The sequence below is a fragment of the Berghia stephanieae genome, chromosome 6 (genome assembly GCF_034508935.2).
Source record: "Berghia stephanieae isolate SIO BIC M18660-M18661 chromosome 6, UCSD_Bste_1.3, whole genome shotgun sequence".
NCBI lineage: Eukaryota > Metazoa > Mollusca > Gastropoda > Nudibranchia > Aeolidiidae > Berghia > Berghia stephanieae.
In genome coordinates this window covers 42729803-42755353 of record NC_088365.1, presented here as the reverse complement: position 1 = coordinate 42755353, position 25551 = coordinate 42729803, and the positions used below count along the sequence as shown (strand labels likewise).

The 25551-nt window shown below is 36.1% G+C and overlaps 1 protein-coding gene and 1 long non-coding RNA gene across 4 annotated transcripts; both read right to left on the bottom strand.

Annotated features, from left to right (window-relative positions):
* Positions 1–536: 536 nt before the first annotated feature.
* LOC144975049 (uncharacterized) lies at positions 537–25335 on the bottom strand. Of its 3 annotated transcripts, none has more exons than XM_078918732.1 (5): positions 24850–25335; positions 16509–16679; positions 12587–12811; positions 10324–10535; positions 537–1956 (listed from the first exon to the last, which is right to left on the bottom strand). In XM_078918732.1, the coding sequence occupies exons 2-5, from the start codon at positions 16669–16671 to the stop codon at positions 1252–1254; spliced, it is 1305 nt and encodes a 434-aa protein (XP_078774858.1). In that variant the 5' UTR covers positions 16672–16679; positions 24850–25335; the 3' UTR covers positions 537–1251. The 3 variants fall into 3 exon arrangements, with proteins under 3 accessions (XP_078774858.1, XP_078774855.1, XP_078774856.1); XM_078918729.1 differs by having other exon boundaries at positions 16509–16716; positions 24850–25330; XM_078918730.1 differs by lacking the exon at positions 24850–25335 and adding an exon at positions 18977–19103 and having other exon boundaries at positions 16509–16716.
* LOC144975051 (uncharacterized) lies at positions 5840–10181 on the bottom strand. Its single transcript, XR_013645859.1, has 2 exons — positions 7860–10181; positions 5840–7688 (listed from the first exon to the last, which is right to left on the bottom strand). It is a non-coding gene; the product is annotated as an uncharacterized LOC144975051 (long non-coding RNA).
* Positions 25336–25551: the final 216 nt, after the last annotated feature.

The following is a 25551-nucleotide window of genomic DNA, read 5'->3' as shown; positions in this document are numbered from 1 at the left end:
TCACCCCGGTCTACGGCATATAAAAAGGTGATGTTTCACATGCCAAAGGATGATAACTTGAAAAAGAAGGATTTTAAAAACTTTTTGAGGAATGTTGATAAATACAACACTGATGAGCAAGAAAACACTGAGACGAGAGGGCAAGATATTTTGGAACGGGACAGAAAGCTGAAATCTTAAGCTTTTAAATAAGACAAAGGCAGAAAGGAAAATGTATAAATTAGTGACCACTATTTTAGGAGACTTCTTGGCGGAGATGATAACTGAGGTGTTGAGAAGAGGTGTTGAGAAGAGGTGTTGAGAAGCAAGTAGTCTAAACGTTCCCTGAAACGACATCAAGTCCAAGAGTTTTATTTGGCACCAAACAATGCAACACAACTTTCTGAGAAGATAAAAATAAAACAAGGAAAGGCCTGCCATGTCCTTCAGGAGTCTCTTCGTATAATTTACGAGGAGTACAAATCCAATCTAAATGAAAAATATCTCAAAGACAGTGATTTTATTGCTAGAGTGTTTGGTACCAACATATATTTCAGTTTTCTCAAAGTGTTGCTAATCTGTTTATATTGGTAAAATTGACTGCGGTTATGCAAAAATGATTGTAAATTAACCAGATATCAGAAACATATCTGTTAAGTATCACAGAAGATAACCCGTTGCAGTGGTCAGGAAATTGATGGAGTGAATGACCTCTTGACCTTGGTACAGGTAGAGGATTAAAAGATCACCTGCTCAACACTGTGGTGCTGTAACTATAAGTACCAGTCTATTTTTCGCTGGCGACTCAAATGACTGTGTTGATTTAGGTCATTCAGTTGAAAGAGTTGGAGAGTGAAGATTGAGTACGTAAATAATTTATTTTTCTTGTGTCTGCGACTTGATTATACTTCGAATCCTCTCTATACTCTCAGCAATTTAGTTATTTAAAGTCACAACACATCGAACCACAGATACTAGAACATGATATTCTTCAAAGATGGGCCAAGATTTTTGGTGAACAGAATTGACAGATGAGAAAAAATTTACATCAGCATGGACAAAGGAATCAAACTTTCATCTGCCTCATGTCCTGGTATGGGTTGGGATTACTACCAATCGTTACTTTTCATGGGTACAACACAAGATCCCATGACGCTAGGCCACATATGGCCAAAACATCATGAGACACATTCCAGTCTGATCACACCAAGCTTATCGTCGCAAGATTGACAAGATAAGGTAAAACTCCGCCATTTGTGTTACTGAAAGCCTTCAACTTCTGTGTCTTAATTTAACTCTTGAAAAAATCATTTTATGGTCAGATGGAAATTTCTCCTCAGGAAGAATTGACAGAATAACATTCAATGCCTCATGAAAGACAATGGAAGAGACAAAAAATATTAAACACAACAGGATGAGGGATGCCAAGGCAACTACGGCAGGAGGTAGATTGTACAACTTTAAAACACTTATCAACCTTATTCTAAACCTACGAGGAAATACCTGAAATTTGAACTGGAAGAGTTGTTTATTGAATAAGCAGCACCGATATCCCAATATGTCTATAACATCATTTTGATTGAAACGAGCAGAGACCACAAGAATTCTTATCACAGATAACATTAGAATGAAAAACATAACATAAACAATGAAAGACAATGAGATAAAAACAATAAACTTAAAACTGTTACATTCAGAGCAGTTGGGGAGATGACAATTATTGTGGTTACCTCCTTTTATACACACCCCGCAACGGCACGAACCATGAGGGCCACAATCATGCAAACAGGAATATCCATCCAATCGGATAAAAGAATGGTATGAAGCAATAAACACTGTTCTGGCACGATGTAACATTGCAGTGGTATGATAATGATTCCAGTAATCAGACTCATGATCAACAAGACCAACTTCAGTCACTTGAATCTGCTTGCTGATCAATATCCTATCTGGTCGACTCTGAGGTCCAGGAGTTGGCTGAAAAGATGAAAGGTCAAAATTGCCTTTTAGAATAATGGTTATTTGAACATTCCACTTTACTATCAATGCACAAAGCATATAGAACCTGGACTAAAATCCACCAATAACAAAAGACCAGCATTCATTTGTTTCTAGAGGTTTAATGGCAATTGCAACATATGGTCATTAACCCTTCTACCGCATTGGAGTCAACCGGAAATGACGACCGGTTCCCAGTACTTGCCTAGCAAGTTTGAATGACGTAGCTAACATATAGCGCCACTCAGGTTTGATCGCGTCATTTCGTACGTCAATAACTAGCATCATACTCAACCCAAACAGCTTAAATAAACTGTTTGCTGATTGGATGAAACTAATAATATCAACCAATCAAATTTCGGCTTTTATTTCATAGAGAACACAATAGAATTTTTATCTGAATCAAGGTCGGGTCTGTGTTACGTTTTTACAACTGACACACGTGTGACTCGGAAAAGGTGTGTTATATTAAAGCCGTCGCCGCGGTATTGGGTCGGAATGGTGTGTTGCGTTTATACAACGACGATAAAATTTAGATGAAGTGGGGAGGAGGAGCAAATGATAGAAGAGATGTACCTCTGCACCTTGTACAAAAAACATCGCCTCACTTAGATCTTTGCTGAAAATGAAAACATTTTAGGATAATCACTAACAATACATACCCAATAAATACACAATAAAGATTCACACATTAACATTAGATATCCAACAGAGACACTGTAGCAATGACTATCCCGCACAAAACTTTGGGCCTCTTTTTCGCTCACGAAGTGCCCAAATTCGCGACAAAATATGGGACGAAGCCATTTCGTGTATGCCATTTAAAAAAATTAATTACGACGCTGTTTATCGATGAATATGACTGAAAGTTGGCATACAATTAGAAAAAATGAAACTTGTGCGATTATCAGAAGACAGTTAAAAATAGATTTGTACTCTTTGGAGTACAATATTTCTAAAACTACAAAGAGGAGAGATTTTGTCGCTAATAAGTTTTTATATGCACAATTCTTCTATTTATATTTCAAATTTCATTGGATTATGATAAGTACTTTTCCCGTATTCTCACAAAACACCAATCCAATTTGCATTTCAATGAGTGAAAATATGGAGACGGCCATTTTGCTCCCCCATCGCGCGACACAAAAATGACGTGAGCGAGGCAAGACTGCCAGATGGCCAGATTTTCACCTGACCAAATTCGACTTAAAAAGTGACTAAATAGAAAATCATATGGCTTTCACTATTAAGACTGGCCCACTTAAAATGAATTAAATTTTAACAAACAGAAAATTGAATAGACTAGGATAAATGTCACTGAGACAAAAATAGATGAATAAAATTAAATAAAAGAAACAAAATTATATATTTGGCCACACACGTGGCCATCTGGCAACCTTGTTCGCGATGACTGATGACACAAATCCTTGCGCGCTTTAAAAAAATTAAGTTATGTTTCATTGTTATGTCATAGTGATAGTAGATTAACACATTCTCTCTCCCAAATATATACTAGAAATAACATAAGCCATGGTCTCAAGGGACTGATTGATAATAATTTAGCAGGCATTTTTCGTATCATTTGTATGGGTTGTAGACACAAAATTACACTTCGGAAAAGTTCCAAATGATCAATATTATGTATATTTTAAAACAAAATTATAATTGACTCTAGCCATACAGCTCTAAAACTATACAAGTTAGAACTCTTCTGATGTCTTCATCATATTTTCTGATTATTTTGCTATAAAATTGCCAAGTTTTAATATCTAATTCCACGTATTAAGCGAGATACAGCCACAAACCAGAATAAAACGCAGAAAAAGCGTCGCATATTTTCTGTATTCTTTTCTCTTTGTGAGTCATCCAAATAAATGACATCTTTGAAACTGCACAACTTTGCTATATAATATTAATGGATTTTCAAAATTCAAAAAGATTTTTACTCAGTGGAGACAGGGCTTTGATTTAAGAGCAGTATTTTCATAGTCATTGCTAGACACTGCTGTCCGCTTAAGATAAACTCTCGCATATAACAAACTTTAAGGATAGTCCCGATTTTTCTACTCTAAATCATTAGTAATTTAAAGCGTTTAAGATAAACTCAATCTGTGAGCTAGTCTCATCATCATCATTGCCTGTTTCCCTCTGGGTCAGGGTATAGGCCACAGACAGTTTTCATCCCTCTTTATCTTGAGCAAACTTTTTTTTATCTCTTTCCACCTCTAATGACTTCTCTGTATATCAGCTTCTTTCACTCTTCTCCATATTCCCCGTGGCCTTCCCCTTGATCTTCTGTCCGGAGGGTTCCAGCCCAATACTTTCTTTGTTATAGTGGAGTCATTCTTTCTAAGGATGTGTCCAATCCACCTCCATCGTCTTCTTCCTATTTCCTCTCCCACTGATTTCTGCTGTGTTCTTTTCCACGCTTCTTCGTTCTTAGTCCTGCCCATCCATTTTATAATGAGTAGCTTACACATGCACATGTTTATGAAAATCTGTATCCTCCTTATACATGCCTTTGATACATTCCAAGTTTCACATCCGTACAGTAGGACTGACTTCACGTTTCAGTTGAACAGTCTCAACTTTAGTCATATCTGTAGTTCTCCAAACTCTCTGCCTTTCCATTCCGTGCTTTCACCTCTTCTTCCACGCCTTTATTTTGATCTATTATACTCCCGAGATAGCAGAAAGTGTCGATATCTTCCTGATCTTTTACTTTGATCTGCTCCCTTTGACGCTTACCTATTCTTAAGACCTTTGACTTTCTCAAATCAATGGATTCCGAGAGGCTGTTTAGAATTGTGGTTTTTGCTCGCATCTAAAGAGCCAGTAATCTTCAAAATCCAGATCATCCAACTGTGTCCATGTATGCCATTTCTTAGCCCTTTGGATGTTTCCTTCAGTCAATCAATGGCAAGGATGAACAGGAATGGTGAGAGCAAGCATCCCTGATTGATACCAGTCTTAATTTCAAAGCTGTCAGTAAAATGATCTTCATGTATAACCCTTCAACTTGTTCATTCATGCTTTTCCTTGATGAGGCTCACCTTCTCAGGGATTCAATAATGTGCCAAAATTGTCCACAATGTTGCTCTGTCAATACTGTTGAAAGCCTTCTCATAATCCAGAAAGTTGACAATAAGAGGAGAGTCCTATTTTCTAGACTATTCCACTATGACTCGCAGAGTGGCAATCTAGTTGGTGGTTGAACGTTTTTTCCAAAATCCTGTCTGTTTGTCCCACAGTTTAGCATCTGTTGCATTTTTAATGCTCTCTAGAATAATGCGGTTGAAAACTCTCCTGGGATAGAGAAAATAGTGATTCCTTTATAATTATTACAATTACTGATGTCCACAATCTCTTCTATCGATGGTGGATCACAGCTATATTGGAGACAAAATTTCAGGGGGAAGCACTGATCCTCCAATCACTAAAAGGATTGAATGCACAAAAATTTGCAAGTCTCTCACCATTGTCCTTCATAGTCATGATGGCCCATGACACCTTCATAACCTACGTTATCCTGTCCAACTAGAGCATTGGCATCTCCCATCGCAATGTTGATGTCATTCCTTTGTAACTGATCAATGACTTGTAGCAGACTATAAATTGTATCTTTGTCATCATTTGCTACGTCATTTGTTGGAGCATAGATCTGTATAATGTTCATGTTGATATTCTTACTCCATGTTGTAAAAGATACCATGATGATCCTTTCTCTGTGTTGTTCCCATCCTCTCTGTGACTTCTGGGCCAACTTGTGTAAAATTATTCCTACTCCCTGTCCCCTCTCCCTGCATATAAAATATTCTCCCCAGAATTGAGGTCTTTCTGTCTGGATTGTATCCAATGGGTTTCTCTTACTCCAAGTATAAGCAGCCCATATCTTCTCATCTCTGTCACAGCTTGAGAACTTTTTCTTACTTCATACACGGGGCCAACGATCCATGATGCAATTCAAAGCTGCTTGTTTGACAAAGATATCATCGGGTCAGCAGAGTCCTATCAGTTTTGTCTGTTGTTCTTCATAACTTCTGTCAGTGCAGAAACTCATTGGTTGCCCAAGCTAAAAAAAAAGGATTTGATTTGTCCTTCTGTGTTTCTGTAACAATCAGCAACCAGAACTAGACTGGCAGCCATAAAACAATTAGTCTAGAATAGGTGACGAGTGATGACAGACCTGCCAACCTTCCCAGGATGAAAAGTGTATTCCATGACCCTAAAAAGTGTATTTGTTTTTACAAAAAAAGTGTATTTTTAGTTGAAAGAAGTGTATTTTGTCCGCACATGTGGAAAAAAAGTGGGCACTATACAAAAATGTATATAAAAGCTAACATCAATCCCAAATCAATATAAACTCTGATCTTCACCATACAAGCAATCTCTAGTGATTACAAAATTATCGATTTATCGAGAAACTAAAACTTAATTGCCATTTAAAATTAGCACAAGGCTCAGATATTGCAATATCAAAGGAAATTGCTTTCGAAACACTCAAAGAAACGACCAAAAGACCCTTAACATGTTGGTAGTATTGATGCTAGAGTCAGTGGAAGAAGGGTTGGTTGTTGTAGCGATGGTACTCTAGTGGTGGTGGTGGTGGTGGTGGTGATGATGATGATGATGAAGCTGTGGTGGCGGTGATGGTAGAAGTGATGTGGTGATGGTTGTGGCCGTGACAATGCTGTGATGGCAGTTGTAGAAGTGGTGATGTCATGATGGTGAGGGTAAGAGATGCTGATGTACCAAATGAAGTTGTGATGGTGAAATCTGCTAGCCCAGTACATCAGTTATGAGAAAGTTTTGAGATAAAATATCTGGGAGAGTGGTCTTCAATTCAATAGATGACAATTTGCAACAGTAGCAAGATATTTTCCATATATATTATCTAATGACATCTCTCTACTACTACTCCTACTACTACTATTACTTCTATATACTACTAATACTATTACTTTGGTCAAATGATGGGAAATTCGCAAAGTATGTAATATGCAGATGGCGGAAAACACAAAGGGTCTCAAAGGGTTTTCTTTTTGGGGCCCATTTTGACCAATTTTCAAAATACTCCAAACACATCATATTTGGTATCAAATGAAAGGTTAATCATTGCTGATTCAGAAAAAATAGCTTTTGAGAGCAGCAGGCCTCTTACATGACGAGAAATTGTCAAGGAAAGACAACTCTTCCGTTTTTTTGAAATTTTCTGGTAATTCTCAGGATCACCAAAATTTCAATGCAAACCTGCCCCCAGGCATTTGAAATCATCTTAAAATAGCATAACTAAGCAGCCCATGCATTTTTCTCAAAATAATAGCAGGATTCATGCCATATTTTTTTTTTTTAATGTAAAAAAAAAAATACAAAAGGACACGAGTCGGAAAAATTTGAAGTTTTCATGTTTTTTTTTTATTTTAAAGTATAAAATTCTTTGAAATGTCATAAATAATCAATAAATCTAATATATACAGCAAATACTAATAAAGGTTAATATATACAATCAATTATAATTTTTAAAAATAGTGCCCCTTGTTATCAATCGTAACTTGCTCCGAGGGCACTTTTGTCCAGCGGTAGTTGTCCGGAGGGCCCTGACTGATGAAGCTTTCATCTGGAACATCACCAAACACATAACTCTTGCCAGGGCCCTTCCGCATGAATCGCACGAATGGAGCATCAGAAGAAGGCCCTGGTGGGGTTGAAACCTGTGGAAAAATTACAAGAAACAAGATGATAGGTATATTCTTATCATAAAAAAAAAAATTCAAATTTCAAAGTCAAACAACAGCTTACTTACCACCTGCAACTTCAGAAAACATGAAAATGAGTTATAAATATTACAAAATATTGCATTAAAGGTATGAAAAACTTCTTACAACAGCAAAAAAAAAAGTCTTTGTGTGAGCTTGTTTATCTCGCATGTTATTTTGAGGTACTCCCCCACCTTCACCACTGGACAGTCTGATCTGGGAAAGATAAGTAAATATGGTTCTGGTAATATTACATTAAAGTCAAATAGAAAGTTGTGTTTATATCGCATATGTTAAGAAGTGTAATGCAATATGAAATAATAAAAGAACCTGCCCAAAGAAAAATATACAAATTAGCAAATAATATTAATAATGAGTCAAATAACATATAATCATCGAAATATTTATATGAAGAAAAGTAGCTGAAATAAATGTACAACTAATTAGAGAAATTTTACTGATGTTATCTGAATCATACAAGAAAGAAAAATGGTGGGAATCAAATTAAATGAAAGGGAACCAGATTTGATAAAAATAACGTCTATTTATCATTTTCATAAATTTTATCTAAATTTAGTTGATTTCTTATGGGTCGCCAGCCATGCCATTATCGTGAATCAGCTGCCATATTGGTTTCGCTATTCTGTGGCATAGCAGTTTTAACCCAAACATTAAATCAAGGCATTTCAAGCCAAAATAACATCATCCTGCGTAGTTGTGGGTTTCTATCTTGTCATTCATCATATATTTACAATAAAATAAGTCGATTATTGACTTTCAGGGGTTAGAAATGGAATTATCAGAATCAAAACAATCGAAGCCGGCTTGATTCTGCTATGGAAAAACGGCTATGGAAGAGCGACACACAGAAAAACAGGCATTAAAACTAACACAAATCCTTTGAATTTCACAATGATTATACTAAAATACTTAAAATTATAATAAAAATAGTCAACTTACCAATTTTCACTCGTCCATGTTATCGGATAACGTTTTAGGGCCGTAAACAAAAACTGCAGCTATGGAAAAACGATGTAGACGCCGGATGTTTTGACTCGTATTTTACAGGAAGTAAGAGCCTCACTATGGAAGAATTACGAAGTCCCCAAAACTTTGTGTTTTCGAAAACTGCCGTTTTTCTTTATTTTAAGCATGAAATCTTAATTATTTTTAAAAATGAAACTCATTCTCCGATTTTTTAATGTTTTATTTCACAAAATATGGCCATTCAAAGAATTTCTGAGTTGATTTCATGTTTCTTTAACTCAGTTTTCCGAAACTACCGTGGCTGAAATGAAAACGTTTGTTGTCGCCAAAACCCATAAAAAAACACTTCAACAAACAATATCTTAATAACAACAAAATATTTTTTATTCAAACTGCTCACACAGGTTCCTTAACCATAAATCAACACAAAACACACACAAAAAGTAAGTGAATTTGGATTTTTTCATAGAAATAAGTTTATTTCAAAAGGAGACCCCCATTTTGGGCCTTCTTGTGTTTTCTGCCAGAGACAAGTTAAATACTTCTAAAATGGTTCTAAAAAAATTCATTTTGAACCAAATACCATGCCCACTTTGTAATTCAAGACTCGTACAAAATAATAAAGAAAAAAAAAGATCATTATAAATTTTATTTTATAAATCAAATTTAGTTATTAAAAAGGGAAATAACCCATTTATGTTTAAGTTAATTAGCAATACAGTTTTTAATTGAAGGCTTCAAAATCAAAGATGTTGGTTCAATTAAATTTTCACTTAGAATTTACTATTTCATAAGTGGCAAAAGTTTAAATGTGGTCTGAGACTATTTAAAGTATAAAACAAGCTTATATGCATAATTTTATGCAAATCCTCAAAAATGTATGAGAAAAATATTGGTGAAAACCGGCATCATATAAGCAACTGAAATGATACCTATAAATTAATGATACCATTAAATGTGATGCATCATTCATTCAGAAACACAGTCTACAGTTGGTGTATGACACGTGTGTATCAATGCATCAAATGTATCATCAAGATCATTCACATCACATATCTTTAAAAAAATCGTATTAAATCCACGAATAAATCCACGTATATTCGGGGTCAAAAAATCGTACTGGTTGGCAGGTCTGTGATGATAGCGCCTCAACTCTCCCAACGTTCTCACTCTGCCTTTCTGTGTGTTTAGATAATCGTATGCCTATTTCATTGTAAAAAGGTGGTTCTAAAGCTCTTAGTTTAGCCAAGTTTAACAGGAAGCTGGGCCACCTTTCTGGGGATGTTTATTAAAAAAAATAGATAAAACAAATGTTTGTGTTCAAGGGTTGTTCCCCTTATTTTGGATAAGATATACTTCGGAGAAGATCAACTTTTTTTCTAGTTCCCAAGAGCTTATCTGCAGTGTAAGTTTATCTCCATTTTCTGAAATGCTCTCTTAACTTTAATATTTCATAACACTAAAGCCATTACAAAGCCAAGCCTGTTGTCATATGAGGTAGCTTTTTCTTTGATTTCTTTATATCACTGGTTTGGAATTGACAGTTACGCGCTTGAAAAAAAAGGGAAAAATATGATATTGAACCATCTTTTTTCAAACATACCATATTGCTAAAAGAAAGTCCTTGTTGATGACTTTTCCCACTCGACAGCCATACATCATGAAACGTTCCCAATACTGAAATCTTGTCATCATTTGGCATGTTCTGGCAACTCGTGTAACCACTCGGTAAGCCAACAAATTGACCAACAGCTGGACTCAATTCATCATAAACATTAAAATCGCCAAGGATGATAGAATTATGAAGACCAGCATCTGAAAAATATTTAGATAATTTTAATTACAACTTGTTTAGAGCTTAACTAACAGCTAAGGAAGAAGAGGAAAAAAAAAAGAAGAAAGAATCAAATTAATTTACAAAACCTATTTTCACTATTCCTCAACTCATGAATTCAAACTTTTCCTGGTGTTCAAAGCAGTTTGATAAATATGTATTAGATTAAAGTGTGTGAGACGGCAAAGATTTTTAAAAGGAATTTGAGGCCTTTGAGACATTCTAAGACATCTTTCTTAAACTTGAACTTTCATAAAACGCAACATCCACTAAACGCGCTCAAAGCGCTTTACAAGGGGCCCTTAGCCAACAGCAATATTTAACATGTAGGACATGACGCTGGTTAGGTGATATTACAGGGTTGGGTTTTTTTTTCGACAGGCAACACCGTTAATGACCAGTAACAAAAACATCAAGGCAGCTTCATGAAGAAACAAAAAAAATCAAGACGGGTTCATGAAAAAAAACAAAAACACAAAAAAAAAAAAAAAAAAACAACATCAAGGCAGCTTCGTGGAAAAACAAAAAAAAAAAACCCCAAAAATCATTGAGGACCGGCTTCGTACATTGAGTAGCAATGACTATCCCGCACAAATCTTTGGGCCTCTTTTTCGCTCACGAAGTGCCCGAATTCGCATCAAAATATGGGATGAAGCCGTTTCGTATATGCTATTTTAAAAAGTTAATTACGACGCTGTTTATCGATGAATATGACTGAAAGTTGGCACACAGTTAGAAAAAAGGTCATTTTAGATTATGACAAGCGACAAAACTCGTGCGATTACCAGAAGACAGTTAAAAATAGATTTTTACTCTTTGGAGTAAAATATTTCTAAAACTACCGGGCGTGGAGGTTTTGTCGCTGACAAGGTAATACATGAACATTTCTTCTTTTGGTTGTAAAATTTCATAGGAATATGACGAGTACTTTTCCCGTATTTTACAAAACACCATCCTAATTTGCTCTTCAAGTTTCAATCTTTTAATCCACTTAGTACGCAAGATACAACCAAAGGTCGAAAAAAAATGCTGAAAAAGCGTCCCATATTTTCGCGTTTTTTTCCTCTTTGCGGATCACCCAAATAAATGACACCTTTGAAACTGCATAACTTGTTTATTTATGAATGGATTTTCAAAATTCAAAAACATTTTTACTCAGTGGAGATAGGGCTTTGATTTTAGACAAAATTTTTCCTCAAAAAGAGAAAGAAACATTTTTCATAGTCATTGCTACATTGAGTAAATGCATTTTTCACAATTCAGTTTTTCAGACTTTTGATCTGAAATTTAGTCTCCGATAACAAAGATAAATAGCAAGCAGCGAGATGGCTGATTTCAGATCCATGACCTGTAACCTGGGACGATAATCCCGCAATACAGGGTGTGATCCTCATCGGTAAAACCCATAGCAGAAATTAATCATTTTTGGACTTTCCCGATAGTCTAAAATTAAACTGACACACTCATCGGTAAAACCCATAGCAGAAATTAATCATTTTTGGACTTTCCCAATAGTCTAAAATTAAACTGACACAATCTTGGATTACGATCTGTTATTAGGCTTTGGATGTTCCATGAAAGATAAAAAATGGTCTCAATGTTGACAGTTGAAAGACAAAACTGCTAATTGTTAAAAGTCTGAAATCAGCCAATGGGCTGAAAATTTACAGGCCTCTGTTTTAATTTCATTTGAAGAAGTTACCTTTATGGATTTTTTTCCCCAACAAATGTTATTTTTAATGCCAAAAGAGTACCATCTGCAGGGGTTATGAACCCCAAAAAAAATCCTGGTCAAGAGTGACTAAACATGAAACCAAAATTAACTTTCATTAGATGTGAACCATTGAAAAATTTGGAATCACAAAATTCCACGGAAAATTAAGAGACCTGTAAAAAAAAAGAAAACTACAAGGTCTTCCTATAATTTTCTTTCATGGCATCTAATACAAAAAATATTTGACAGTCCTGTCCTTGTCTTTATGATTGGGTTGCACCCTACACAAACGATGTTACAAGAAGAGATCAGCATTACCGTTTACATACTTGATAATATCATTGGCATTGTCACATTGTTGTTGTGGGTCATAAGAAAAATGCACCACCACTATGTCCATGAAGTTATCATGCTCCTCTTTTTCAGACTCCATCTTGATCTTGATGTGCAGTGCAATGCGTTTATTCAAATCTCTAAAGCTGGTTTGCCTCATTCTGATTATATTTGACGACACAATTGGTCTTCGACTGATGACTCCAAGTCCTGAAACAGAAAAAATAATATGAAGTTATGAAGCTAAAATTAATTTCACATAAAACAATTTACCTCCAGAAACAAACACCCCCCCCCCTCCAAAAAAAATATAAAAAATGCCAAATATAGCAATACCTTTAACTCCTCTTCACAAATAATCTTTGTCAGCAACGTATTTTAGAGTTGTCCACGACCTTTGGTCACCTGCCAAACCCACAGACCTTGGTTTGAGTGAACTTTAGTTCAGTCCCTATTGTAGTTGTGTGAGTGAGAAGACGTGTTTGTTGAAAAGGAGATGGTCGACCGGTTGATGTAGTTTGAAATTGTAACCATGTGTTTAAATGTTCGTATGTCGTCAGGCATTGTAAGTATTGTTCGTAATCAGGGGTGAGAATGACTGGGTCACACAAAAGAAGGAGAAAATTTTTTAGCGCGTTGCTCATGATCCATCCATGCGACTATAACCTATTAATTTGAATTTCATTAAAATTAAGATGGAATCCGAAATGTGTCTCCAGCAATTTCCGACACCACTTGGATGAATTTCAAAAGTTGAAAGCAGTATCTATTGAATCTCATCCACTACACAAAGAGATTCAATTCAGCAAAAGAAGCGGTCGTCTTCTGCATTGTATCACAAAGAAACAGAGATATTTTAATTCTTTCCTCCACACGGCTGTGAGAAACTATGCACTGACACTGACTTAGATATAGTCCCATCATTTAAGAGAGAATTAATAAATTTTCACAATCACTTATAGTATTAACACAATCATGTAGATAATCACTAATTTATGATCTTAACTTATGTGTCCTGTTCTAAATTTAAAGTAAAAGTTATTTTTTTTAAATAAATAAATTAAGCCAACATATTCATCTATCCATGTGTGAAGTAATGATAATATTATAGAGAGGTGATTCAATAATTATATTTATAGAACATCTTACAACTTAGAAATAATATATATAACTCCTTTTCAATCTCTTATCTACAATCTTTTACTTTAAAGCAAATGATAAATATTTCTATGAATTAAGGTGACAACCGCAAAATAATTTATTTATTCCTCAGATGAAATATTTATGCAACCGCAATAACACCATTTTTATGTTATATTCCTCTCTACTTTTTAGTATAATATCATTTAACCTTTACCAGTTTATAAAGTATCTTGATAATCAGTTGATTATTTATATTTTTATTGGACAAGAATTTTATTATAAGTATAATCATAGTCACCATAATATATCCGCTTGTTGTTCCACTGTACATTTAAGACTTTTAATATTCTTTGCCGATTTCATTTAATTTATTAACATTTGATATTTCTTTTATATATTACTGAATTGTGTTGTGATACAAAATTATAATTTCCATACAAGGATCAATAAAGTGTATCTTATCTTATATCATCTTATTAATAGAATTGTACTATGCAATCATACAATGTCAACAACCACCACCCACCCCCATTTTCACTTTAAAAATACTCATAATTTGTTGGAATGATGTGGGTAATATTTCAGGCCTGTAAATGGTTGATGAAAAAATTGTCGGAACTTTTTGTACACGCGAAAATAGACACAACAGGACAAAAATATGGACACAACACAGATATGACACGTCAATTGACTAGTCAAATCAGATCACTTTCCCCTACTTATTTATAACGAGGTCCTTATTTTATGGTACCAAAAAAAATAAAAAATCCCAATTATTTCAGGGCCCAGGTCTGAAATAGTTGTAAATGAAAGGAAGAGAAAAATTCCTACCCTTTTGAAGGATGCGTATCTCTTGCTTAATCACAGGAAGCTGCAATCTTCGCTCCTGTTTGTGTTGAATGTTTACGCTGATTCTTTCGTTTATTTTGATATTAATTCTGATAGAAGAAGAAGAAGAAGAAGAAGAAGAAGAAGAAGAAGAAGAAGAAGAAGAAGAAGAAGAAGAAGAAGAAGAAGAAGAAAAAGAAGAAAAACAAGAAGAAGAAGAAGAAGAAGAAGAAGAAGAAGAAGAAGAAGAAGAAGAAGAAGAAGAAGAAGAAGAAGAAGAAGAAGAAGAAGAAGAAGAAGAAGAAGAAGAAGAAGAAGAAGAAGAAGAAGAAGAAGAGGAGGTGGTGCGGTGGTGTGAGAGCTTTCAAAGAAGAATATATATTTATATATTATATATAAAATAATTATTTCGCGTTATTTTTTTTCCATCTCACATCCGGACGGAACCAAAGAAATATATATAGAGACTGAGAAATAAGAACCGGAGATATGCATGTGTGTCGGTAGCAAAATAGAGAGAAACCTTCCGGTCCGGTTCGACACACTTCTGTGTGTGCGTTATTTACTGACTGGGTGTGTGTGTGTGTGTGAAGACGACTCGCGCGAACTTCGCGACCCACTCTCGCTGGCTGTGGCATTGTAACCAGGCAGTGAATACATCCACAGCTGGCGGAGCCTGTAGGTGGCATGATAATATTATAGCTAACTGATAAACGGCAAATTTTGTTTGGTCTTTGACGCGACAATGAAAAGTTTTTTTTTTTTTTAAGTCGGCATCTGAAACGGAATAAAATCTATTTTTTTCGAGGAACGAAATAAAACTCTTTTATTTTATTTTTTACTGGTTCTGTTCTTTGACGTTACGAATTTTATTTTTACTATTAAAAAAAAAAATATATTAGCACTTAAGAGCAAAATCGTACTGTCGGAAATCGGACAATAGACGGAAGATTTACAGGCCTGATAGTTGTACTAGTGGTAGAGATGATGGTGTGGTGGTAGTTGTAGTACTCATGATAGGTAGGATGTTGTGGCAGTTTTAGTAGTGTTGATTGTAGGGATGATTGTGAGGTGGTAGTTGTAGTAATGGGAATGATGATGTGGTGGTGGTAGGGGAGATGATGTTGCAGAGGTTGTAGCATTAGTGGTGGTAGTAGGGATGATGATGTGGTGGTGATTGTAGTAGTAGTGGTGGTAGGACTTATATACAGTGCACTCTGGGTACGTCGCCTTTTTTTTGGCCCCTCCCCCTTCTTCCTAAATAGTAGTAAAAAAAAAAACAAACAACAAAACACTCCACATTAGTCGTGTTACATAAGTCAATATCCTTATCACTATCACTCATGACCACAATAAAATCACAAATAGACAAGTATTTCTATAGGTAAAAAAGCTACCACCAGAAAGAATTTTAATTGGTTAAGAATATTCGCGAACGATGGCACACGCTGATGTGATGCAGGTGCTTTCCCTGAAGTCCACGCTCAATTTACAAAAAATAGAGTTGACAGCAATAAAAACAGTGAGCATTGATTAAAACTAATGGTAATGGAGAAATGTTAATAGTAATTTGAAATGACTTTGCTTTTTGGCCTGCAATTAATTTGTCGGGCACAAGACCTTTTATTCAATTTAGAATCTAATTAACTGGCGGAGTTGACCTGTATAGCCACTTCCTTTTTTATTACCATCTTTGTATATTCTTTCCAAATATGGCCAGGTTCCTGAATATGATGATTCATGGTGAGTGAGCTTAAAAAAAATAATAAAATCTCTAAGAAAGCACTAAAGCCAATGAAGAGTAAGAAAATTAATCTCTGTCATTCTCAGCATTGACATAAATACTCTTTGGGTTAAAATAGTAACTGTTCACTAATTTCATCACAGACACTTCATTGAGAAACATTCAATAGCTATGAATAAAAGACAAGCATACCCTCTGCTTGCAACACATGACCAAGCGATGACTTGATTGGAGTCACTGTTCCAGCAGAATGTACCAACATCCATCTGTATTCTGGAAGAAGCCACTTAAGGGGATCCAACTGAGAAGGGCAACTTTGTTTAGGTGGAGCGACATCATCTTTACACGTCATCATTCTGACCTCTTGAAATACAGCAATGTCAATATCATACTTACCAATCTGTTAAAAAAAATATATATATATATATATTTCAGCTTAATAATAGGGGGTCAGCTTAATAATAGACAGGGACTGGTTTTCAACCCCGGGTACAGTTGACTTTTTTTCTGACCCCCCCCCCCCCACTACCCTATTAACAATGCAGTAGCTGGCTCTATAAAATATGGAAGAAAGGACTTTGTAATAAGACTACAATATGTGCTCTCCCTAGCTCTACATTAAAGCCAAATCAAAATAATTATCATTGAGACTCAACTCTGGATAACTCAATTACTACCAACTTTTGATGACTCCATTGTAGTTATTGTGACTCAACTCTGGATAACTGAGTACTGTAATTGCTACTTGCCTATTAATAACTGTCCACAGTTATTCAGAGTTGACTCTGAATAACCACAGCTTTATTTATAAAAACAATATTTGATGATAATCAATAATAATAATTAAGCATGAGAAATGAACGGTGATGATAATGATAAATTAATGAAAGAAAAAAAAAAAAGAAAATAAGAAGTAGAAGAACAATAACATTATATAAATATAATATAAATAAAAGAAATTGAAATGAAAAAGTTATCCCCCATTGGCATTTGATTTGAACCCAGGACTTCCAGTTCAGAGTCAGACAGCTTAACAACTTTGCCACAGATCCACTTGACTTGTGGATACATTTAAATTTAATCAATCATGTCTATTAAAATTAAAAAGAATTTTTAAAATATTTGAATGGGATTTGAATTCCATTTTTATTTTGTTATCGAAGTGCTTTTTATTTGCAGTAGTACTGCGAATAGTGAATTCACAGTAAAATCAGTTTTCGCAGTAGTAGAAGCGCTCTCCTGACTCTGAAAATTAGTCTTTGTCCCCTCACTGAACACAACACTGTATTTCGTGTTCAAAATGGCGTGTTGTTAAATGGCTTGAAGTTGAAGGAGAGTGTGTTAGTTTGAGAAGGAAAGAAAAGGATGTATGGTTGAAACATTTTGTGTGAGAGAATTGAGATTTTGAACGTTCTCCTTCAAGTCTGAAAATTGACAAGATCGTGTTTTGTTTTGTTTTTGTTACTCCAATCACCACCTCTCCACTTGATCTTTCAATTCACATCTTGAAATCTATCAGCTTAACTGACAGATTACTTTAATGAGAAAAGATCCGTCCCCGTTTATTGTTTTACTGAGTTAGTTAAATATATTATATTAGGTTTCAGGAATATCTCTGTCTCTCTCTCTCTCTCTCTCACACACACACACTCGCCATTGCTCATGACTCATATCTCAGTGCTCTTGCAATAGAAGTTACAATCAACAAACTACCTCTACTACTACAGCCACCACCACATCATCATTACTACCACAGCAACCTCCACATCATATTTATCAAAATTATAGCAACCACCACCACCTTTACATCATCATCATCCTCCTCCTCATCATCGCGACCACTACTACTACAACCATCACATCATCATCATTACTACCACTAACATAGCTACCTCCACATTGTTATCAAAACTACAGCAACCGCCGCCACCATTACATCATCATCCTTATATAGCAGAGCTGCCAACACCATCTGATTAGAAAATGTACAATGGGACCTCAAAATGGGGGAGATTTTAAAAAAAATGGGTACAATTCTGAAATCGATGGAAACTAACCATTGTGAAAGTAAGAGGAAGGTATAATTACATAAAGTCACACCACACAAGCTCAATTGCAGCAACAATGATGTTCCCAAGACTATAATCCAATCCTTTCAAAATCCTACCTCCCAGAATGAAGATCATAATTGGTCAAAAAATATATGAATATCCACTTGGTCACCAAGGTTTCTCAATAGGCTAGTAATAATATGAATTACAACTAAAGAAAACTGAAGTGACTCTGCACACTAAAAATGGGTACAATCTTGGGGGAAATGTGTACAAGTGTACAATCACTGAAAATGCGTACAATTCCGCATTTTTGCAGTAGGTTGGCAGCTCTGATATAGTCATCACCACTACCACTACTACTATCATCAACACCAACTACTACTACTGCAAATAACTGAAATGAATTATATCGATATTCGCAGTACTCCTTCGTATTTGAAAATTAAAAAACAAAAAGTGTAGACCAACAGTAACAGCACTTGCTACAACTACAATCCTAATAATTACTAGAGAGGTGGGCCTTTGGCTTACTAACCTCCGCTGAATGTCCAATTCACCTTGAGCATGCATTCACGTAAAAGAGAAATTTAAAAAAAAACAACCTACCTCTGTTTCAAAAACAAGCATCTTTCAACTTTCTAAGAAACATTTTGATTTTTCAGAACTTCAGTTCGTTAAAAAATACCGGCCAATCTGACCCGTTGAGTCGAATGAAAACGACATTTTGTTGTTTACATGGTTCAAAGGAAATGCCGTAAATAAGCTTCATGGACTTCCGTGTATTTTTACAGTGTCACGTGACCGTTGAGAAATTTGTTGTCTGCTTCAAATAATTAGACCGGAGGGGGGTAGATATTTTCATTGGAGCAGAAAAAAAGTGAGTATTTTGCTGTTACTTGTCTTTTGATGCAAGAAGATTTGGTGTTAGGTCAAAGATCGAATGTCGCCGCTAAAATGTTGCATTGCTACCGGGTATGCTCTCCCCCCCCCCCCCACCCTCCTTTTTTTTCGTATTGTTGATTGCTATTTCCTTTTTTATGATTAGCAAGTGCCGTAGGAGTCTCACAGGATGCAGGAGTACTGCAATTAACACACTTTGCCAGTGACACTGATTTTTTGTTTTCAAATAATAGTCTCCATTTATATTATTTTCTAACGCAGAAAAAAAAAAAAGTTTCCACCATAAGAGCAGTAAGAATATTGATAAAAAGCGCTTTGAGCACGTTGGGTGGATATTGCGCTATATAAAAGCTTTTTAAGTTTTTAAATTGTATTACTGTTGTTTGTCTTTTGATGAAAATGGTGAGATTTTATTTTAGGAACCAATTCCCGATACAGCTCTTGTGCACGGTTACTTATGACCTTGATTTCTTTCGTACCCACCCCCCAAAATCCCACTTATTGTGTGTTATAGGCAGAACATAATAAAAAGCTGGGCTGCCACATGCGTGACTAAATTGGCCATAGAGAGGTTTCAGGAATATCTCTGTCTCTTGGTTTTGAATCTAAGCCTAGTGAGAGAGAAAAAACAAAACAATCATACATGTATCTGCAAACAGCAGAATGTTTTCATTTTACAATGAGATGGGAAGGGGAAGGGATAACACTATGACAAGAGAGAGAGAGAGAGAGAGAGAGAGAGAGAGAGAGAGAGAGAGAGAGAGAGAGAGAGAGAGAGAGAGAGAGAGAAGAGAGACTGAGAAGAGAGAAAAGAGAGAGAGAGAGAGAGAGAGAGAGAGAGAGAGAGAGAGATGGGCCGGGGGCTTGGTAAGGGGGAATGGGAAAAGATGAAAGAAACAACGGGTTGCCTGATGACGTAGATCAAAGGATTGTTACAGCAGTGTTCACGGAGCGTACTTCGTGAAATTTTAACCTTTTACAGTGACACTAATTTTTTTCTCCAGATTGCTTATGCAGAATAAATCGTTTTCACCAAGAGAGCAGTAGTAAGAGTATATTTCGACTCGGGCTTCAATTAAACTATAAATCGCAAAGCTTGTCTTTTAAGAACATTAAGACTAAGATCTGGAGTCTGGGGAGTGTAAGATGGAATCTCGCCATTAACGGTTAAAATTGTTTTGATTTTTTAAAAAATAACACGCACAGCGAGGACCATCTTTTGCTTGTGTTGCAACGGTAAACCAGTTTGCGTGTACGTAGATCCTGAGGCTAGATGCCCCATTACCGTGTACGTAGGCACTCCCAAAAAAAAAAAAAGAGACACACACACAGTCTCGCATCCGCTATGAACTAATTTTGCGCACCAATTTTTACTGCACTTATTAGGTACTTTGGTTAACCCCCATTTGGCCCTCCAACAGGGAGCCGATAAATGAGCTAGTGGCTGTGACCCGATTTTTTGGACTTTTGAGTGATGGGCCTCAGAAAAAATTCCATAGATTTTTTGTTTATGGATGGATTTTAATGATTTATGTCTTATTTTCTTCAGGAGAAATTACTCTATCGTTTGGTGTAGTTTATTTTAAAATCAATGACAATTCAGTATAACTTTTGATCATGGATAAAATAGGGTATAATTTAGCTTTGGATAATTAAAAGATCAGAACTTAGTAAATCAAAATTTCATGATGGCTCATTTATTTAACATCTTAACTTTTATATAAAATTAAATTCAGGGCAAAGTTGTTTACCGCATCCATGAAATTCGTTCCAGCAAAATCCTTACTCAAATCTTAGCGGCCATTTTAGACTAGTTTTGAAATCCAAATGGTGGTTACTACCGGAAATGCAACAATTTTCAGGTCACAAAGTCCGTCAGTAAATAACAAAGGCAATAGAAGACCATTTTTCAGCCTTTAACTCTCTCGATTCTACCCTCATTGAAAATCGAACAATTTGTTCGATTTCAGCAATATGAACTCGAAGATTTAAACTGACATACTTTTCTTCTGCTTATCTATTATCACATTTTGTATCATTAAATGGTTAAAACACTTATAAAATGATATAGGTTTCATTGAGCTTTAATCCAATAGAATTTTTTAAAAGACCTACACTTATGCACACAAATTGCATGACCTATCTAGGACACTTTTTCCGATATCTTTTTCCAATAAACTTTTAAACACACTTTTGGTTTATTTGCGACACACATTGAAACAGTAACCACACGATTTCGCGAGAATAATCAATGAAAAAATTAGATATATTCAACCAACTTGAAATTCACAGATTGTCAATACGATTTTGATAGTACAATGCTCTATCATCTAACTGCTTGACTTGCGGTAAGCGCGGTAAGTTTTTAAAAAAATTTTTCAATCCAAACGAATGTAATGGTAAGGATTAAGAAGCTAAGTATTGGTAGCCCCCCCCCCCCCCCCCCCCCCCCCCCGCTCGCCTCTCTAGACTAAGACTTAGCTTCTATAACCAGGACAAATCATTCGTTTGGACAGAAAAATAAATAAAAACTTACCGCTTACCGTCAAAAGCAGTTTAGATTTGAAGATGCATTTGTTTTCTATCAAAAAACATTCGGTAATGGACAATCCTTGATGAATTCAAAAGTTGTGTTGAAATTATATCCTAATTGTTTTCATGATTAATTCCTCGCGAAATCGTGTGGGCCCCGTTTCTGTTATCAAGGTTCCGCCTAGCCAGGCAGGGTTGCCAGATCATTTTGAGTAAGAGACCAAACTAGCTATAGCAAGAAGCCAGATTCCTCGGCAGGAGCCCAAATACCACCAAACCCACCTTAGCCTCGCGAAAACTCTTTAGATTTGTTAAACAATTTAGATAGGATAAGGAAAATTCGTATATATAGAAGCATTAGCAAATGCAATCTGTGGCGTTAGCACGTGTTGCATTTAGATATTTAGATTGCCAAATAAAATAAGTTTTACCGGTACCAGAGTAAAACGATATAACGGGGAAAGTCAGAGGAAGCCAAAAAGTTGGTTACAGGAGGCCAAGTGGCCAAACCAAATGCAATTTGGTGCATTAGTGCAGTAAAAATTGGTGCGCAAAATTAGTTCGTAGCGGATGCGAGACTGCGCGTGTGTGTGTGTGTGTGTATGTGTGTGTGTCTCTTTCTTTTTTTTGGGGGGGGGGGGGGGGTGCGTACACGGTAACGGGGCATCTCGCCTCAGGATCTACGTACACGTAAACTGATTTACCGTTGCAACACATGCAATAGATGGTCCTCGCTGTCGTGACCGCGCGCGCTCGTGTGTGTGTGTCTGTTATGTTTTTAAAAATCAAAACAATTTTAACCATTATTGGCGAGATTCCATCTTACACTCCCCAAACTCCAGATCTTAGTCTTAATGTTATCATTAAAAGACAAGCTTTGCGATTTATAGTTTAATTGAAGCCCGAGTCGAAATATACTCTTACTACTGCTCTCTTGGTGGAAACGATTTATTCTGCATAAGCAATCTGGAGAAAAAAAATCAGTGTCACTGTAAAAGGTTAAAATTTCACGAAGTACGCTCCGTGAACACCGCTGTAACAATCCTTTGATCTACGTCATCAGGCAACCCATTGTTTCTTTCATCTTTTCCAATTCCCCCTTACTATCCCCCCCATCCCCCCGCCCATCTATCTCTCTCTCTCTCTTGTCATAATGTTATCCCTTCCCCTTCCCATCTCAATGTAAAATGAAAACGTTCTGTTGTTTGCAGATACATGTATGATTGTTTTGTTTTCTCTCTCTCACTAGGCTAGGATTAAAAACCAAGATATCAGGTAATGGGTGTCTAATGCCAAAGTATAGGTTCTCTCTTTGGCCAATTTAGTCACGCATGTGGCAGTCCAGCTATTTACTATGTTCTGCCTATACCACATAATAAGTGGGATTTTGGGGGGTGGGTACGGAAGAAATCAAGGTCATAAGTAACCTTGCACAAGAGCTGTATAAGGAATTGGTTTCTGGGGGTCTTGCAAATACCAAATATTTTATGGAAAGCTCTTTCGAACTCCAAGACGTCTGGTTTGTTTTGCTATCTTGGAACAAACGAAACAGAGATGTCTTGATGTGTGGCCTAGTTGTCTGATTTTGTGACCTGGATGTAAGGTTTTGTGACTTAGATGTATCCTTTTGTGTGCAAGCCATGCGGGTTAGTACAGCGATAGCTTGCCAGTTGAGGAAAAAAAAAAAAGGAAGAAGCAGCGTATCCGCATTTGAAAAAAAAAAAACAAAAAAAAAAACTGAAAAAAACAAAACAACTTAACCTTTTAAAGGCGAATATCAATCTTACTTGGACCAAACATAAAATCTTACCATTTTCATCAAAAGACAAAAAACAAATTACAATTTAAAAACTTGAGCTTTTATATAGAGCAATATCCACCCAACGTGCTCAAAGCGCTTTTTATCAATATTCTTACTGCTCTTATGGTGGAAACGTTTTTTTTTTCTGCGTTAAAAAATAATATAAATGAAGACTATTATTCGAAAAACAAAAAAATCAGTGTCACTGGCAAAGGGTTAATTGCAGTACTCCTGCATCCTGTGAGACTCCTACGGCACTTGCTAATCATAAAAAAGGAAATAGCAGCAATCAACAATACTAAGGTGAAAAAAAAATAAGAAAAAAAAAAGTGGGTGGGGAGGGGGGGGGGGGGGGGAAGAGCAAACCCAGTAGCAATGCAACCTTTTTTTTTAGCGGCGAAATTCGATCTTTGACCTAACACCAAATCTTCTATCATCAAAAGACAAGTAACGGCAAAACTATTATAGACAATTGAAGTCCGAGTTGAGATAGTCTGACTACTCTCTTGGTGGAAACGCTGTATTCCCCGTTAACAATAATAAAGATAAAAGCAAACTACTATCTAAAAGCAAAAAATTAGCTTCACTGTTAAGGGGTTAAGAACACCTGCAACTGCAACTGCCAGCATCCTTGAGATGCTCGACGTCACCAAGGTCACCAATCGACACGTCTCCCTCTCGTCGGCATGCACCCCCCCCCCTCCACTCTTTCAAGGTGGTGGTGGCGGCGGATAAAAAAGCCCTTTTTCTCTTTCATTCAATCAACTGGTCTGCTGGTGGACCCTAGGCCTCTCTACAAGTCCAAGAAATAATACTCACTTTTTCTCTGCTCCAACGAAAATATCTACCCCCTACCGGTCTAATTATTTGTAGCAGACGACAAATTTCTCAAAACGGTCACGTGACACTATAAAAACAACACAGGAAGTCCATGAAAGCTTATTTACGGCATTTCCTTTGAACCGTGTAAACAACAAAATTTCGTTTTCATTCGACTCAACGGGTCAGATTGGCCGGTATTTTTTTAACGAACTTAAGTTCTGAAAAATCAAAATGTTTCTTAGAAAGCTGAAAGATGCTAGTTTTTGAAACAGAGGTAGGTTTTAAAAAAAAAATCTTTATATTTTACGTGAATGCATGCTCAAGGCGAGTTGGACGTGCAGCGGAGGTTGGTCGGCCAAAGGCGAGGCTCTCTAACTCTAAGAAGAAATATCTATCGAATTCAAATCAATAAAAAAAAGTTTACCGTTTCAGCGATATGATGGAGTCTGACTTCCCAATTGAACATGATATTCCATAAATTGTATGTACCAATAGAGAGCGTTGTTGTAGACTTTGATATGCATTGTGGTGAATGGTATATGAAGTTTAAGATGAGAAACCAAATCACAGAAAAATGTCGATGAAAATGAAAGTGAAAATGAAAAAGCTCATCAGCAGTGGTTGAAAATTTCGTTCTCATGACAATTAACTCATCCAATGATGTTTGAAAGGAACGCAGAGAACTCATCAATCAGAATGTTTTGCCAAGTAGTGAGTGTGCCGCACAGATCCTCTTCTCTCTGTGATGAGTGGTGCCAATTTATAATAAAAACATTCGCTAATTTATAGGTATTTCTTTGGTGTTGTGTGTAGTGAAGTGGTGATGGGTGATCTGTGAACTCGGCTAACGAGAACCGGATCATAGGAATCGGCAACCTATTCGTGGACCCGATATTCACTCCAGTATAGAGCAGTAAAGTTAGTTGCCCCAAACGTAAACAATAACAAGTTGCTAGTGATTTCCGTTAGGGACCGGAATAATTTACGCACAATATAGGTCTCCCAATTTTGTAGTTTGAGTTGTAGGCAATACACTTTCAGTATTGAAAACATGTTTACATAAAATCTAACAGTTGCAGAAATAATAATATAAGGCTAAATTATTATGAAAATCAGGCTCCGAATA

What these genes read in the sequence shown, in the direction of transcription:
- LOC144975049 (XM_078918729.1), bottom strand. Translation starts at nt 25,113, where the DNA reads ATGAGTTCTCTGCGTTCCTTTCAAACATCATTGGATGAGTTAATTGTC. An exon ending in TCATGTGTTGCAAGCAGAGG is followed by an intron (nt 12,812 to 16,508) that starts GTATGCTTGTCT and finishes TTTCTGTTTCAG; the next exon opens with GACTTGGAGTCATCAGTCGA. An exon ending in GACTTTCTTTTAGCAATATG is followed by an intron (nt 1,957 to 10,323) that starts GTATGTTTGAAA and finishes TCATCTTTTCAG; the next exon opens with CCAACTCCTGGACCTCAGAG.